This window comes from Epinephelus lanceolatus, chromosome 14, assembly GCF_041903045.1.
Source record: "Epinephelus lanceolatus isolate andai-2023 chromosome 14, ASM4190304v1, whole genome shotgun sequence".
Lineage (NCBI taxonomy): Eukaryota > Metazoa > Chordata > Actinopteri > Perciformes > Serranidae > Epinephelus > Epinephelus lanceolatus.
This window is the reverse complement of record NC_135747.1, coordinates 20,718,265-20,735,382: the sequence shown is the minus strand read 5'-3', so window position 1 is coordinate 20,735,382 and position 17,118 is coordinate 20,718,265. Positions and strand designations below refer to the sequence as shown.

General features: G+C 41.1%; 1 protein-coding gene across 1 annotated transcript; it reads left to right on the top strand.

The window, feature by feature from the left end:
* The first annotated feature begins 3,369 nt into the window (after positions 1-3,369).
* On the top strand, positions 3,370-16,095 carry LOC117249570 (E3 ubiquitin-protein ligase MARCHF4-like). The gene is made up of 5 exons (XM_033615304.2): positions 3,370-3,674; positions 4,056-4,793; positions 12,648-12,803; positions 13,752-13,944; positions 15,498-16,095. Exons 2-5 carry the CDS (start codon positions 4,305-4,307, stop codon positions 15,917-15,919), a joined length of 1,260 nt encoding a protein of 419 aa, XP_033471195.1. The 5' UTR covers positions 3,370-3,674; positions 4,056-4,304; the 3' UTR covers positions 15,920-16,095.
* Positions 16,096-17,118: the final 1,023 nt, after the last annotated feature.

The following is a 17,118-nucleotide window of genomic DNA, read 5'->3' as shown; positions in this document are numbered from 1 at the left end:
GTAAAAGCAAGAAGGTAAAAAAAAAGAAATGCATGTAATTGCTTTAATTTCAACCTGTTACCGATTTTAATGAGCTCATACAAACACAAAATCCCAAATATATTAAAACAGGTTAGTCATGTCAATGTTAATTTGAGTATAAAAAGAAAACAAATATTCTGTGGGTCCTCAAAATCAGACTCCCATTCACTGCCTTACTTCATACCCTATGACATCACACGTTTGAGACTTCTGTGGTCTCTAGCTTTGGGGGAGAGTAGCCCATCTTCACAGATATTAATTACACTTACCTAAGCCATGGAAATAACATATTAGAATTCTTAATTTAGGTGGTGGTCCCCTTTAAGTTGTGAGGCAACCTAACTCAGTGGTTCCCAACTGGTGGGTCACGGTCCAAAAGTGGGTCGCGGGTCAACACATTCTCACTCTGACCACATCACATATTGACGTTTGGTTATGGACCTACCACGTCCAGGTATGACGTGCAAGGCATCCTGGGTGCATTGGTTGCTGACTTTCTGTGGCGCTGTGTCAAGTTATGTCTGTTACATGCATTGTTGTCTTTCAAAATACACTTCTGTTTTCACAGAAAGTTTACCATTTACATACTGTCTCTTTCAACATCAACGCACTACATCAGTACAACACTGCAGATGGACAACTAACGCACGTGGTTGGGTTTCGGCAACAAAAACATGTGGTTAGATTTAGGAAAAAAGAACAGGGTTTGTCTTTATAATCTTACCATATGCGAACGCTGCTCTACCGGGTGAAGGTTGGTGTTTGTAGTACCCATCCACCACCACTCCCGGCCGCCCCACTCGGGCCTTACTTAACTTTCATTCTTGTCCTGCCATGTTTCCCCCTTACGCTGCCAAGCGCTGTTAAACTATAATGGTAACTGGCTGCGTATAATGCCGATGTTGAAGGACAGCTTTTTTCAGTGTCTGACACTTAAAGTCACTGCCCAAGCACCGGATTTCGACGACTTTGGAGTGAGACTGGATTGCACGGGTCCATCCTGAATGGATCCCCAGATGGCTTGCAAACTTGTCAAGTTTGTAAAAAACACACTTTGTTTTGAAATACAGTACAGGGCTTTCATTTTAAAGTGCAATTTCCTGTGGTAGAGTGAATGACTAACAGACTCCTAACAGAGACAGCAAACTGGCTTGACAACATGGCCAAACACAAGTAGGACTCTGAATGTATTAAACTGGTGCTTGAACTAATGACTAAGACGAAATCTGAACCCTGTGGCTGAACCAGTCGGGAACCACTGACCTAACTGAAGATTACTTGAATATTTTCACTTTGTGCAGGCTGTTACCTCTTTTATACTTCTAGCTGCCACATTACATTTCATAGTAAATGTACTTTTATTCCTCTACATTTATCTGACAGCTGTACAAGTTAAATTGCAGATGAAGAATAACATCTGCAGCATAAACATGATGATGAACCAATACAATGATTAACAGTAAATAAATAGTTATAGCTAGCTGTTTATCAATCAGCTACTACAGGTTATAGATTGATGTATCTGTATTATCAGTCTAATGATGTATATATACATATGATAATAAAAGGGTCCATTTTTCTGCATGACAATTCACTTTGATACTCTAAGTACATTCTGCTGATGTGTACTTTCTAAGATTTTGAATCGAGGACTTTAATGTGGAGTATTTCTACACTGTGGTATTGTTGGTTTTCGTTAAGTAAAGGGGCTGAATAGTTCTTCCATCACTGCCGTTAGCTGATCCAATTGCTATTTAATCAGGCACTTACTTGGCAATTACCTGCCACAATAGAAAACCAGCAGGAGTGAGAGCATACTAAGTTTAATGTGTCAGTTCACTGTTGGCAATCCATTAAATGCTCACCACATGGCCACTAGCCTGACCGCAGTCTTACATAAATTCAAACACAAAAAAAGCCACAGGTGTGTTCACTTTAATTATTCATTCAAGACACACAGCTGCCCTGACTGGCTGGTCAATTGTTCTCCCCTGTTTTTCCATCCAGCATCTCTGAATTGTTATTTTTCTCCTATCTGTATTTATCAGATGTCTCCAAAGTGAGTATCACACAACAGTAGAGGAAATGAATAAAGCACATTCACTCAAGTATTTTACTTGTGTGCATTTTTGAGGTACTTATACTTCACTTGAGTATTTTATACTTCTACTCCACTGCCTTGTACTTCAGGGCATGTATTTGGCACCCTTACTTTTCTCCAGATTCAAATTTTAAACATAGTGTCAGCTTGTATAATGTGATACATTGTAGATTAAGTACTCAACAGTATATTGAATAGCTTTAACTACACCATTTAAACCCTGCTAACATGTTAATTGATTCATTAATAACACTAATACAATAAAATCATAAAGACTATGTAATAATATAACACTCTGAAATGGGTCATTTTGCATTTTTTTTTGCACCTTCTTTTGATAATTTTCAGTGGAAATATTTCTTTACTTTGATTTTATTTTGAATGCAATGGTTTTACTTAGAGTATTTTTCCATTGGTGTTGCTTTTAGAAGTTTAATAACTAATCTGCTATGATCAGAAAATTATCTGCAACCAATTTAATAATTAATCATTTGTGTTTTTAATGCAGAGCTGCCAAAAAATATTTGGTTTCAGTTGAATATTTTCTTATTTTCTGCTCTATTATTATAGTAAAGTGAATATATTTGGATTGTGGAGTGTTGGTCAGACAAAACAAGCCATCTGAGTGACCCAACTTGAACTTTTGGGTATGTGCTGGGCATTATTGACCATTTTCTTCCAATTAGAGGCCCAATAATTAATCAGGAAATTGATCAGATTAATCAGTGAAAATAACTGTTAGCTGCAGCCCTGCCACTTTTACTTAAGAGTTTCAATCCCCATCACTTGGTTTGATCTATGTTATAATTTCATGGTCTTTTTGTGGTGAATTGAGTGCCTAATTGGAGTCTAGCCTGCAATTCCTCCTTTTACTCCCTGTAAGACGTGGTCGTTTTTTAGGTTTAAGCCACTTTCAGTCTAATTGATATTTGTGTAGAGCAAAATGACACTATTGGCAGAGCTGTTATGAATAATTTGTGTTTGCCATGTGTTGCCTGATAATTGAATTGTTTAATTATTGATAATTAGCGGGTAGGACTTAATTCTCTGCACTCTGTTTGCATGGTGAAAGGTAGTAAACACCCCCTCCTTTGAAAAAAAAAAAATATTAATGTCACCTTTAAGTTAATGCATTCTTCTATAATGATGGACGTCTTGGCTCAAAGTAGTAATTAAGCATTTTGCTTTGTATTTGTCTCAGTTATAGTAATGAGTTGGCTGCTTGCATCACTGTGCGGTGGTGACGTGTGGCGTCTGGGAGCTGTCCCAGGAATCATGGTGCTGAAGCTGCAGCACAAATTCAGCAGCCAATGATCACAGGAGAATCCGGGGATACGGATGCTTTCACCCAGAGCAGGACAGTCCGACAATCGTGTTGGATTTTAACGGAGGGATTTAAACCCATCGGTTTGTTCCTCGGACATGGAAATTCGATAATTGGGGATGTAAGCTTCACGCAGACGTGTCAGCGACCTGCAGTCTGGCAGGAGCTCTATGAGAAAAAAAAAATCCCGAAACTGTGAGTCGTAGAGAAATCGGGGTAGCTCGCCAGGTAAGACAGATTTCGCTTCCTAACATGGCACGCCATCGATTGACTTGATTTGCTTTGAAAAGCCTCAGACGTCGACAGTAATCTGAGCTGTGCTGATTCCAAATGTGTCTTTCGGTGTTGTTGGAATATTTGAATTTTCAAGAATGAGCGCTGACATTTTGTTAGTCTGTATCAGTCCATTGTACCAAAGGCAGATTTGATTCGTGGTTTCTGCACTCGTCGTGAATCTGGAGGGAGAAGCCTGTCTAGATAGTTTATGTTGCACAGAGCAGGCAGACCATTAAGGCCATGAAATGACAGTGGACACTGAGTGAACGAGCCATAGCCTTATTACTTGAATTCATATTCCTATCAATCTAACATTTGATTTTCCTCTTTTAGCTGTTCCATTTATTGAACTTAATGGCTTCAGACACTTGTTTGCATCGATGGGATTTGTTTGCCTTTTGGATTTACATTCTCGTGGGAAGACAATAAAGGACTTTGAATTTCAATATACCAATATCAACATAGAAAACTAAAAGGCTGCTTTATAACCTCCCCAACAAACGCAGGAAAAAACGCACCCCCACTATCCCATCCCACGGCATATGAAGAAGTGTTTGCTCATGACGGGGACACATACAGTACATGCTGTTTTCTTCCAGCACCTTTGTATGGTGCTGTGAGTTTGTGGCCGGATACAGCCTAATGCTGCGCAGCCAGGGCATGCTGAAGAGCCGCTGTTGCGTCCTGCTCGGTGACCTGAGGGTGCTCCTTCTCGGGCCACCGGCACCGCCGACACCGCTGCCTCCGCTGACCCCCATGAGCGTCCAAGGCACGGAAAGCCATGAAACAGGCGTCACCGTCCCCGACAACAACAACACGTTAACGCGGAGCCACCAGCAGCACGCAGGGGACCGGGTTGCCCCACCTGCAGCAGGAGCCACCGGGCCACCGGGCGGAGAGCGACCGGGCTGGGTTGATGCTGCAGAGCTGTCGGCAGCCCTGCGCGGCTGCAGCAGCTCTTCTGATGACTGCTCAAAGGGCAAACTGGAGGAGAGGTTCTCCCTCACCAGCTACACGGAAAGTGGCTTCAGGACTCCCGTGTGCAGGATCTGCTTCCAGGGACCAGAGCACGTAAGTCAAGGAAAATTTGTTTTCCAGAAATGTCATGTATGATCCATGGATTATTTCTCTTGCATATGTTCTCTTTGTGAAATCTGTTGGTGTTATTTAACTGGAATGAATCCCCCAACCACTGATTCTCCAACTATAGACCAAACCAGGTGACCACTTAAATCCAAAAACCTCTCCTTCCTGTCAGAGCCTCTGCTACATTCAGGCTTTTGTATTACATGAGAATGCACTGGTCAAGCCTCTTTTCTACTGAGAAAACCCACTCCCAGCATCTTATTAGGGCATCCACGCAGCTGGAGAGCCCTCTAAGCAGGGATCCCACTGCATCCTGCACTCATCCCTTTGCATGGCTTGAAAAGACAGCTATAGCTAGCAGTGGGAGGATAATGAAAGACCTTGTCCCCATGGTTGACAAGTGTGGAGGATACACAGAGTTGCAGTAACAACTCATTATAGCCAAACACTGTGAATTCATATCGAAGCATTACATGCGTGAAAAAATCAAATAATACTTCTCACTCTGCTGCTCACGCACCACCTGGAAACAGCAAAAAAAAAAAAAAAAAGAATAATAATGTGCACGGAACAGGAGGGAAGAGCCTTCACACTGCGTGCCTCTGTGTTTGGGGCCATATTGATGATAATGTCACACCACATCAATCAGGAGAGGCAAAAATCTGAAAGAAGATGGCTAAGGTGTGTCACAATAAATAATATTGAATTATATCAGAGGAGCAAGTACTTAGCAATTTGCAGACACATTAGTTACACTGTTTGACAGAGCCTTTGAGATCACGTTGACGAATATGTCACACCTCACCAATTGGCAATGGAGGCAGGGAGGTTAGAAAAAGTGTGAAGCAAGATAACTGAGGTGTAGAACATAACTTTTTACCTGGCAGTTTGTGTTCATGGTTGCTTTTCCTTTACCCGAGCAGCAGATTTACTATATCATTTCATGGTCATTGCACTGTGTATGGTCTATAATCTCTCTTATGTTTCATCGACTAATTACACCAACAGCAATTCTGTGCATCATTCCACCTCTGAGCGCAGACTTTGTAATCATTACTGACGTGGGGTCTAGTTGTGAGATTGCAAGACAAGGCCTCATCCTTGCTTTTTTCCAAAACTCCAGATAGTCAGCACACTCTGCAGTACATACAAAGTATCGGCTTCGAAATTTGCAGTGTTTCCCATGGCCTCCCCCAACTCATCTCATCGATGCTTCCTTGAGACATTGCAGCTAGTCAATAGCACTTGATTTCATGCCGTCTTATCATTATGCAAGTTCTTATCTATCACCGGCCTTCCTTTTCCTGTCGTCTCTGCTGTTGGTTTGGGTGAAGTCCAGATATGGATCCGCTGAGGTGTAAATGGGTACAAGGAGAATGATGCTCCATTTGAAAAGAGAGATGAGTGGACTGTCTGTGTGTCACTGTGTGATACAGGCAGTGGGGACATTAGTTATCCTCTGTTCTCCCTTAGCCTCCAGGATGTCACATAGACCAAGGCAGTCAGTATCTGATCTGACAATCCACCTCCAAAACACTTCCATCCCCAAGGCTGAGATACTCAAGACAGAGTAAAGAAGGGAGCGAGAGACATTTCTTTCCTCAAGCATCCCCCTAGAAAAGGGCCTTGAGTGTCTGACAGTGGCAACCATTGAAAAATGATTGTACTCTGATTTAATATGACACCAAATGATGTAATAAGTCTGTGTAATCGAATTTCTGTCGGTGTTTTTGGTGCCATTTTCTTTGAGGTGTCCTTTGTGATTCACAACCAAAGTCCTGCTATTTTTAAAGATAGTTTCCATCTTAGTTTCCAAATCTGTCTTAATACAGTACTTAATACAATACTTAATACGATACTCACCTACCTACTGAAAGCTGTGGTCACTTTATCATTCCTTTTCTCCATCTTGGCCATAAAGCTATTCCCTCAGAAGTCTGTAAGCTAAATTAAGTGGATATCTTTAAGGGGTTTTTTTTTTTGCCTGAAAATCCCTCTTTTTGTCACTACACCTTCCTGACAATTCAGCAAGGACACACAAAAGGGAATTTACACTAAAGGCCAGGGGCCAGTTGCACAAAACACCTTAAGGTTTTTTTCCCCTATGACATTTAAGGCTTAATTTCCCCTTAGCCAAAGGGCATACCTAAACATTTTTTAGTTAAGGAAAACATGAAGTCATTTACTGCATTGAAGGAGATTTTACAGTTTCCATGTGGACATTTGTTTGCACTTGTGCTTGTGATACCTAAGGTCTTTTATGCAATAACTTTAAGGGATTTCTTAAGTATAAATCCAAAAGGACCAGAAACGTTAAATTCTGAAGTGAATATTTTAAGAAAACCTTAGAGAGAAGACAAAAGGGTGTTAAGCCTTAACTCGGACGTGAAGGAAAATCTTAAGGTGTTTGGTGCAACTGGCCCCTGTAACTTTTGATAATAACTACTTGATGTTAGCACAGAATGAAAATGTGGATTTTTGTCCCCCATCACTTTCATTAAGTTCATACAACAAAGGGATATCTTCAGCAGGGAGGAATGATTACCTAGACCTAGAGCTCTTTTCAGCGTATAGAAGGACATTAGGACATTTCCTTAGTTAAGAAAAAACATTAAGGCATTTACTGCATTGAAGGAGATTTTACAGTTTCCATGTGGACCGTTTGTTTGCACTTGTGCTTGTGATACCTAAGGTCTTTTGTGCAATAACTTTTAGGAATTTCGTAAGTATAAGCCCAAGAGGAGCAGAAACCTTAAATTATGAAGTAAACATTTTAAGGAAACCTTATGGAGAAGACCAAAGGTGTTATGTTCATTGAATTAAGGAAGCCTTAACTCAGACGTGAAGGAAAATCTTAAGGTGTTTCTGTAACTTTTGATAATAACTACTTGGTGTTAGCACAGAGTAAAACTGTGGATTTTGTCCCCCGTGACTTCCATTAGGTTCACACACAAAGGGATATCTTCAGCAGGGAGGAATGATTACCTAGACCTAGAACTCTTTCAGGGTATAAAAGGACAGGGGAGTTATGTATTAAGATATAAAAATCCTGATCTGTCCTCAAAGCCAGACTACTTTTGTTGGAGTTAATTTACATTCCCAGACACACAATGTACAGTATAATGAACAGCTGAGCCAACGCACCTGAGGTTATTCATGTATTTCTTTATACACAGCTAACTCAAGACATATTTCAAGCCATTGTCAGTTCTATTTAGCTAAAGGTCGGCGAGAAGCTTTACAGGGGGCTCTGACTAGCTTGCATGGAACGTTTGCTTTATTCAAGCTTGTGCTTTCAGACTCAAAGAGTAAGCAATTTCTCTGATTTATCTTCAGATCATAGAGGTTTTCAGGAAATAGTCATGTAGTGCACAAACTCCTAAAATGGATATTCAAAAAGTAATATGAAGAGCCAAAGAAAAGTCATGTTGTGTGTGAGGGATCCTTTCCTGAATTGTCATGCGCTATTACATGGAAGTGCCCTTTGGGGCTACTGCTGCCCTGTCCTCACTTGAGCTGCATGTTGAGAATATGTGAGTCCCTGCTGCTTAGAAAAAATGTCGTCTCCCCCTCCTAAATCATAACACAGATAATGCACTCGCACAGTGTGTTTGTCTGAGACACAATGAGAAGGCTTGAGGGGTCAAGTTAGCATCATTCTTCCTATATGGCCCCACAGTGCAGAGGCATTAAGCTCTCTGTGCTCCATCATATGTACATAGGATGGCTCCTCTGCCATTTGTTGTGAATGGGATATAAACAAGTTACACAAGCGCATGACATTTTTTGGCCTTGCTGAAGCTTTTAGACAGGAGTTGTGAATTCATAAACTTAAATGATAAGCTGTGGATGCCCTTTCATTCAATTTTTTCTAAAGGGCCATTAAGTGTTACTGTAGGCTTAATGGTTCCTGTAAAATAAACAATGAGTGGAACATCCCCCAGCATATGTTTTATGAGCAGTCGTTACAGGTAAATAAATGTGACATTATATGACCTTTAATTTGATATTTTAAGCAATTCTTTTCCTGTTAACTTGTTGAATATGGTTAAAATGCGCATATGAAGCTGTTTTTCAAATGACTGCAGTGTTGCAGGGACTGGAGAAATGCTTGTGGCCTGAATGTCATCGGCTATTGTAAAAATCGCTTTCATTCAGTTTCTATGGGAGCTAGTTTATTATACCACAATTTCTCCGCCTGGAGTTAATGGAGTTCACTTGCATTGATTCCAGACCCTTAAGAAATGTGAATAGCTGTCTCTAATTTAGTTTCATGTCATTATATACATTGGGAGTGGATCCAATTTTATAAGGAGAAAATTAGGTGCGCTGAGGTAGTTTTAGGATAATGCAGCACAGAGAAATGGAATAACACGACCCGAGCTATCAGACTTATCTTTTGAATGCATTGTTCCTGTGTGTGTATTTTTTAAATTTTTGAATGATCATTGCTGTTTGATCAACAAAAGGACATTTAGTTATCACTTTCTGTATGCGTGGGCTGTAATGCCACATTTGTTATCAGTCTCTCTTGCTCTCTCTCCAGCCTCAGTTGTACTGGAGTGATCTAGGTTTCAGCTCTTGGCTGCAATCAGGCCAGTCACAGTGAGCGGTCTGAGTCCCACTGGACACGGCAGAAGTGTTCTGGTGCTCCTGCCAATACACTCCCACCCTGGCCATCTGTAGATGGGCCTTTTCTCCTCTAACTCCCCGCTTTTCCCTCCCTTCTCCTCGACCAGGGTGCCGCTCCGTCTGTCAGAGATGTCAGCACAATGATGCCGTGGAGAAATAATCTGGAAACTCACTGCGTTTTGCATTTCTTCCCACAATCTCTGTGCCATGTTCGCGGCAGACAGGGACAGGGGATATTTAATATTGAATTAACAATGCCTTGGCTTAGAAATTGAATGCCTCATCTTAGCGAGGAGGAGAGCTTTCTTGCAGCAGAAGGGGTTGGCGAGTTTATTTTTTCATTCACTACAGGCTTTTTGTTCAGTCCCATTAAGATTAAAACATCTATACAAGAAAGTCCTGCTTTGAATTTTATAGACCCGAGTTTCTTTAACTACAGGTCAGGACCTCAAAAGGGTAGCAAGCCTACATCTTTTGGGTCATTATCTATATCCAATAAGACATGAGTGGTAATATATTTTAATGAGTTTGGGGCCCAGGGTGAGAGATTATAAATCTCTAAAATTTTCCTCAGGCTGAATCCAGTTTGAGAATAATGTCTGGTTAAGAATATGGCTGGGCACATATTGCTGTTAAGTGAAAATGCTGATGCCAAATGCTGTGATTTATGTATCTATCACTTTAGCTGATGAGTTTCTAATGCTTTGATTGTTTTGTTTTTTTGTTTTTTTTGGAAACCTGTCATACCCCACTGGATGAGCTGGAAACACACTGGTCACATTAAAAGCTGCTAAATCTCAAATCTTTTATCTGATAGCAAAGAGATTCTCCTTTTCAGCTTTGCTAAATATTCACATGGCTCAAGAGATCATAAGTTTACCACTGAGCACCTCTTCAGGAGTAGATCACAGCACTGTCCTGATCTAGTGCTTCTCAAAAATAGATTTGTACTCCAACAACCTTTGGGGTGCTGAAGTGATGGTCTGCTTTGCTTTCAGTTAGGGATGGGAATTGATTTTATTGATACCAATGCCATTATCAGTTCTGCTCATTGCTTTATCGATTCCCTTATTTATTCCTGATCAGTTTTCCGTGTGGGGAAAAAAAAGTAGGTTCACACAGGTTTTCCGTCAATGCAACTGATTTATTATCTCCGTTCTTAAAATTAATAAAATCAGAGAATATTTATACAGCACTCCTTTTCATTTAGGTTTACTTAGTCAAAGAAAATAATCTGCTGTGTTGTGCATGTGCACTGGGCAGCAGTAGCTCAGGCCATAGGGACTTGGGTGGGAACTGGAGGGTCACTCTTTCAAGTCCCCATCCAGACCAAATGTGAAGCATGGACTGGTAGCTGGAGAGTTGCCAGTTCACCTCCTTGAGCAAGGCACCAAACCCCCAACTGCTCGGGGCACCTGTCCATGGGCAACCCCCTCACTCTGACATCTCTCCATTTAATGCATGCATAGGTCCTGTTTGTGCACGTGTGTGTGTTTCGGGCCTGTGTGTATATGACAACAGTGAAAAAAATTGAATTTCCCCTCAGGGATCAATAAAGCATATCTTCTAATTTCTACTAACTCATACGTAGAGCATCAAATTTTCAATTCAATTCAATCTGATGCCTTTATTGTCATTGCACAGCAGTACAACGAAATTGTGTGATTTCTGGGCTAATACACATAAAACAGCAAAAGACAATAAACAATAACCAACAACAGTGAGACACATAAAATACACGATGGGTAAGAGAATATTAATGCAGTAATAATATAAATCCACATGCAGTGTAATACGAGCAGCAGTATAGACTTAATTGCACATCTGGCCCAGCCAAGGAGCATACACAGTATGCACTATTACATATCAGATGAATAACATGGCATTCCTTTAATTTAACTGAGTTTAATGTCATTGTTTGCAATGTGCAACTATTAGAAAAACATGCCAGTATCAATAAAAGAAATTGATAAACTTGCAGGCAAATGATTCAGATGGATTGGACAGTTTGGACCCGCTCTTCAATTCCCATCCCTACTTTCAGCTACTTAAACCTCTTTAAGGTGTAGGCTACTGCAGCTGAGAGGTTAACCACACTAGTTAATCTCCTTTCAGTGAAATCAATCACATGTAGCTGTCACCAGGCCAATGTGGAGGACCTGAAATGCCTTCAATTGTACTAACATCCTAAAATACTGAGTTTAGAAATGTCATTTCAGATGACTGGTGTGACAAGTGACCGTATCTTTCACAATAACTGCACCAAATATTGGACATTGTTCAAAATGTACTTATGAATACAAATGAAGGACAGTCAGACACAAGATTTTACATTTTACCTTTTATAAAGCTCAGGTTCCGGGAGCAAAGGAGGCACTGAGGACAGAAAGTGAAGGAAGGAGGAGTAAAAGAGAAGATGATGTATTTTTTTCTATATTTATATTTAGTCTGAAGTTACCATATTTACATCTACAAAAGAATATTTATGTATATGTGACAGCTGCAGCAACGGTGTACATTTAACACTGTATTTTGCAGCGTTGTTGGGGTTTGCTCTTTGATAAAAGCTCCGGTGACTAATCCTCCACATTTCAACTGTATTAGTAATCAAGCATTTTGCCTGACAACTTGGTGTGAGGCAAAGCTTTCATTTCACACCTGAACTGGTGTTCTGCTATAATATGACAGTGTTATAATGTGCAGTGCTGTGTGTGTGTGTGTGTGTGTGTGTGTGTGTGTGTGTGTGTGTGTGTGTGCCTGACTGTGGATACAAAGCTCTCAGAAAATCAATAAGCCAGCCACAAAGAACTGCAAAGAAATATAAATGTATGTATAGTGTAACCTGTAGTTTAAAGGGTTATCTGCAGGGAGTAAATGCGATGACAAAACAAAGGACTATCAGCTGATCAATGGTTGCTATAGGGAGATATTTCTTCTGAAACCCAAATCACTACTTAGGCCACTTTTGAGGTTGAGTCCAGTATTACGAGGCAGAAAATTGCAGCAATTTTCTTGTTGTGATATTCGCATTTCATTGCTTTCTGTATGCTTCTGCTGAGAGAATTTAACCCAGAATGCATCAGGGCAGACACTGTCCAGACATGATATCCACTGACAGTAAAAACATGAAACATATGCATTGAAAGGAAATAAATAATGAAAATCTCTTGTCCTGGGTTGCTGGTATTGATTAACTGTCTCCCACAGGGGGAGCTCCTGAGCCCATGCCGGTGCAGTGGGTCAGTACGCTGCACCCACCATCCCTGCCTCATCAAATGGATCAGCGAGAGAGGCTCCTGGGCCTGTGAACTCTGCTACTACAAATATCAGGTCATTGCCATCAGCACCAAGAACCCATTACAGGTGAGCTGTGGGTGTGAAGGGCAGCGGTCCTGTGGTCGTTTAAAAAGGAGGAGAGCTGGATGAGAAGGCGAGATTTTATTACTGTGTGTGACAATATTTACAGTGTGGTGATCAGAAGCAAGTTATTGTCGGTTCTTGGAAATAGAGGTTTCTGGCAAGTTAACAGTCCGATGAAACTGAGAACAAAATGTCTGTTTTGCCATCAGGAGAATTGTTGGTGGTTTATGAGCATAGGGGTAGAGAGCCCCAGGCCCTTCTCCTCCAGGACTCATTTGGATGCATTTTTGGTTTTCATATCAAAATTTATTTGGGACAAAACACCATTTTCAGGAATCACACTGTCTCAACTGCAGCTCTGTTTTTGCTCTGATCATAAACCGAGTACTGAAAATGAAAGTTTTGAATTAAACAAGGCTTTCCCTCTGATCTCTGGAATAGAAAGATTGCAGAAGTAACTTCTCTCTCAGTTTGAGACTTCAGTAATAAGATAGGCGGGTGAGTGGACATGGATTTTTTTTGGAGGTTTTTCTAGGCAGCACTGATGCGTGAGAGGCTGCTTTGTAATTTTGTGCTTCATATTCAGCTGTAGCGTTCCCTTAAGTTTAGTTGTTGTAACCAGATCTTTATGTGCAAATGCTAAACAAAACAAAAGATAGAAATAATTAAAATGTTTTGCATTGATATATATACCTACTCACCGTCTGTGTTAGAGGAAAAGTTTTCTGATTATCTGCCTGATTAACTTGTGGTGTGAATGTTTTTGCGTTATGCTTTTAAATCTGTGATTGTACCCACTGATTGTATCTTTCCTTTGTTGGTACTTACTCTTAATGCACTTGTTCTCTTTTTTTGTCCCCGGTGTTTTTCCAAGTATTCACTGAAGTTAAAAAAGAAATGAGAATGGAATACAAAGAGCTAAGCTGTACTGTGGTCTGTGTCTTCCTGCAGTGGCAGGCCATCTCCTTGACAGTGATAGAGAAAGTGCAGATAGCAGCAGCCATCTTGGGCTCCCTGTTCCTGATGGCGAGCATCTCCTGGCTGGTGTGGTCGTCTTTCAGCCCGTCAGCCCGCTGGCAGCGACAAGACCTGCTTTTCCAGATCTGCTACGGAATGTACGGCTTTATGGATATCGTCTGCATCGGTGAGGTGCTAGAATTTACATTGGGTTTATTACTTGTTTGATATAATTTGATCCTCATAATTCCTCTTGGGATTAATGTGTGCTTTTTAAGACTGAGAATGATATTCAGTTTGTCCAGTTTGGTACATTATGCATTCCACAGACTGAGCAAACATAATGTCAGGGTTCCCAGTAGAGTCAATAATCATGCCCGCCAGCCGTGGCAGGAACCATTTACACTATTGACAATCAATATAACAAATCTATGCTGCTATTTCATATCAATATGAATGTGTGCAGTCTTGTCATGTTACACTGGCTTGCATTTGTATTGCACACATGATTATTTGGGCACTTTTATTAATATTTTGTGCACTATTTGATATATTACTTTTACTATATTAAAGATAAAATGCTTAGTCAAAGCTTACTCAATAAACTAAACATCAATTCAATTTTAGAACAATGAGCATTCGGTTTTTGCAGCCAAACTTTGCGTAGATATAACACAAGAATAAAAAGGTGCATCGAAACATTTTCAACCATCTTCTGGATTCATGTGGGTGTCCAAATCCAAGCTAGCAGCAGCCCCTTTAAGCCTGCCGTCCTCCTCTGGAGCCCGAGGGCCCGCGTGTTTTGGATGACTGTGTGATGGCATCTCACATTAAGAAAACTCTAACTGCCACTGCAGCAGACAGCGGGATAAGAGGAAGAGGAGATTGATTGTCTCCGGTTTGGTGGCGAGGATTGACTGTGGAGTCATTAACTCTGCACTTTACAGAGATTAACTTGTCACCTGGCGGACATTAAAGAGCAAAGACCTGACTTTCACTTATCCGCAAAGTTGGAGTGGGAGAGGAACAGGGCTGAAGAGGCGAGACAGGGTTTCATCAATAAACTCTGTAAATACAGGAGAGGTTGGGAATTATTAAGCGTCCGTTTTTATCAGAGTGCAACAGCAGAGAGCGGTGACTTCCTACAACAAAGGACGATGTTGTACGTTACCATTAAAATCTGTGAGCTGTATGATGAAACAGTTGTGTGTACAGGCCGTAGTGGTGACGATGGTACAGGAGGCAATCAGCTCAGGTTAGGCAGGCTACAAAAACATCCCATTCATAAAGAATTTCCCTCTATATGACTTTAAAATGGAAAAAAAGCTGTACAATCTTAGGGTCCAAGCATCTCTTGTTACAGATTGATTTCAATTTTCCAGATACTGAGTTCAATGAACATGAATCAATAAGCAATTCTAAACTGTGATAAGATGTTATCGAACAACCGCAGAGAACAGATGCATCACTCTTGGTAACCTAAATCCAGAAGTGGTGAGTACTGCTGTGTCATAAGTTGTGCCACGTCTACAATTTTTCTAAGAAATAAAGATCTTATCTCGGGGTTATGGTGCGATACTTTAAAGATGAGTTGTTTTGTTCTGCTGCTCCCTCGGCTAATACTTCCTGCAGGCTTTAACACACTGAATCCACCACTGCAGAGATATATATCACTTTGTGGTGTCATTAACACTACTGCCAGACAGTGACATTGTCTAATTGATCCTCTGATTTCCACAGCACTAATTGTCCACGAGGGACCTTCTGTGTTTCGCATCTTCCACCGCTGGCAGGCCGTGAACCAGCAGTGGAAAGTCCTGAACTATGATAAGTCTATGGACAGTGATGACCTGAAGAATGCCACTGTGGACAGGACTCTGTCTCAGCCCAGCCCGGTCTACCAGACTGGGGTAGGGGTGTCCACCTCCACCTCCTCGCTCATGGTGGTAGCCTCCACAGCCGACGGCTCCACCTCTACAACCATGGTGACGGCTGCGGGAGGACTGGGAACACATGTGGACCCCAACAGCGGCAGCACAGTGCCAGACCAACACTGTCCCTACAACATCCTCCACCTCCTCAGCCATCTCAGGCAGCCGGAGGCCCGCAGCCAACCCAGCAATAGCACACGAGAGCTGGTCATGAGAGTCACTACAGTCTGAGGAGTCAGTTGAGGCCTTATCTCACACGGAGGTGAAAGATTTATGAACCAGCTGACAGTTGAAAAAAAAGTCATATCTTAACTGCACTGGATTAATACCATGTTCTTGTTTGTTTCAAAATGCATCTCTGATGTCCTTACATGGATTGAATAAAAGTCGAAGTTGTTTGATTTGCAGAACTGCTTGGGAAATTGTTATTTTGGATATTTGGGGTAAAGAATATTTGCTAATATGTGCATATATATTCATTCCTGGTCTTTTGAAACAGTATACAGGATCTAAGATCAAAGGTCCCCTTACTATTGATGCAGAGCTTTCAGCCGCATCTCAGGTGACACCTCAGCCAGCTCTGCTTGATGAATGACGACTGAAATGCTGTTGAGAACACTAAATCCTTCATAAGAGGACTTTTGAGCTCTGTCATATATTTTTACCCGAACATCTGTCTGTATTACATAATGATCTGAAAATAACTGAAGGAAGAACTGCCTCTAAACTTACTTTTATGATAGAAAACCTGTAGATTTTTAACATCTGCATCTGGACCTGGATCAAAGCAATGATAATTAGTGACAATTATCTCTGCATGTTATATTAATGTACTGTAACTCTTCTCTATATTGCATACACTGTGGTGTAAGATCCAGGTTGAACGCCTGCTGTGTGTCCAAAGATAGCAGCAGATTGCAGCTGCTGAATGTAAGCTGGGAAAATGTATAAAGGTGCAACAACTAAAATCTTGTCATTCTAAATAACAGGTGAGATATGGGACAGTAAACACGCAGTCTAAACTAATTTGTAAACCCTATTTCCAGCTTAATCGATGCAGGTTTGAAGCACTGGTTGGTACTTTGTCTTCAATGTGCTTCTTTATTTGTAGTTCCGGCGTTTTCTTTCCAGATGCTATTAAGAGTTTTTGTTGAGTCTTGAGAATGCAGTTGCTCTTTTCTCAAAATGAGGCATTTTTTTCTAACATTACATCAATATACCATCCCTCCATACAATAACGGGGGGAAAACAACAGCAAGGACCGTCATCAGCTAGTCTGCATATATCTGCTCCTACCAGTGTCTCCACGCATGGCAACGTGTTCCTGCTCCAAAGCAGCGGTGTCACTTGCAGTCCATTAGGGGCGTACTCGTGTTCACATTTGGCTCACAAAGCCGGTGATTTCCCCCTCTCTCGGCTCTCAGATTCAG

Excerpts from the sequence above, each read along its gene's own strand:
- LOC117249570 (XM_033615304.2), top strand. The coding sequence starts at position 4,305 with ATGCTGTTTTCTTCCAGCACCTTTGTATGGTGCTGTGAGTTTGTGGCC. Across the intron at positions 4,794-12,647 it reads GCTTCCAGGGACCAGAGCAC|GGGGAGCTCCTGAGCCCATG; the intron begins GTAAGTCAAGGA and ends TGTCTCCCACAG. Across the intron at positions 13,945-15,497 it reads TATGGATATCGTCTGCATCG|CACTAATTGTCCACGAGGGA; the intron begins GTGAGGTGCTAG and ends TGATTTCCACAG.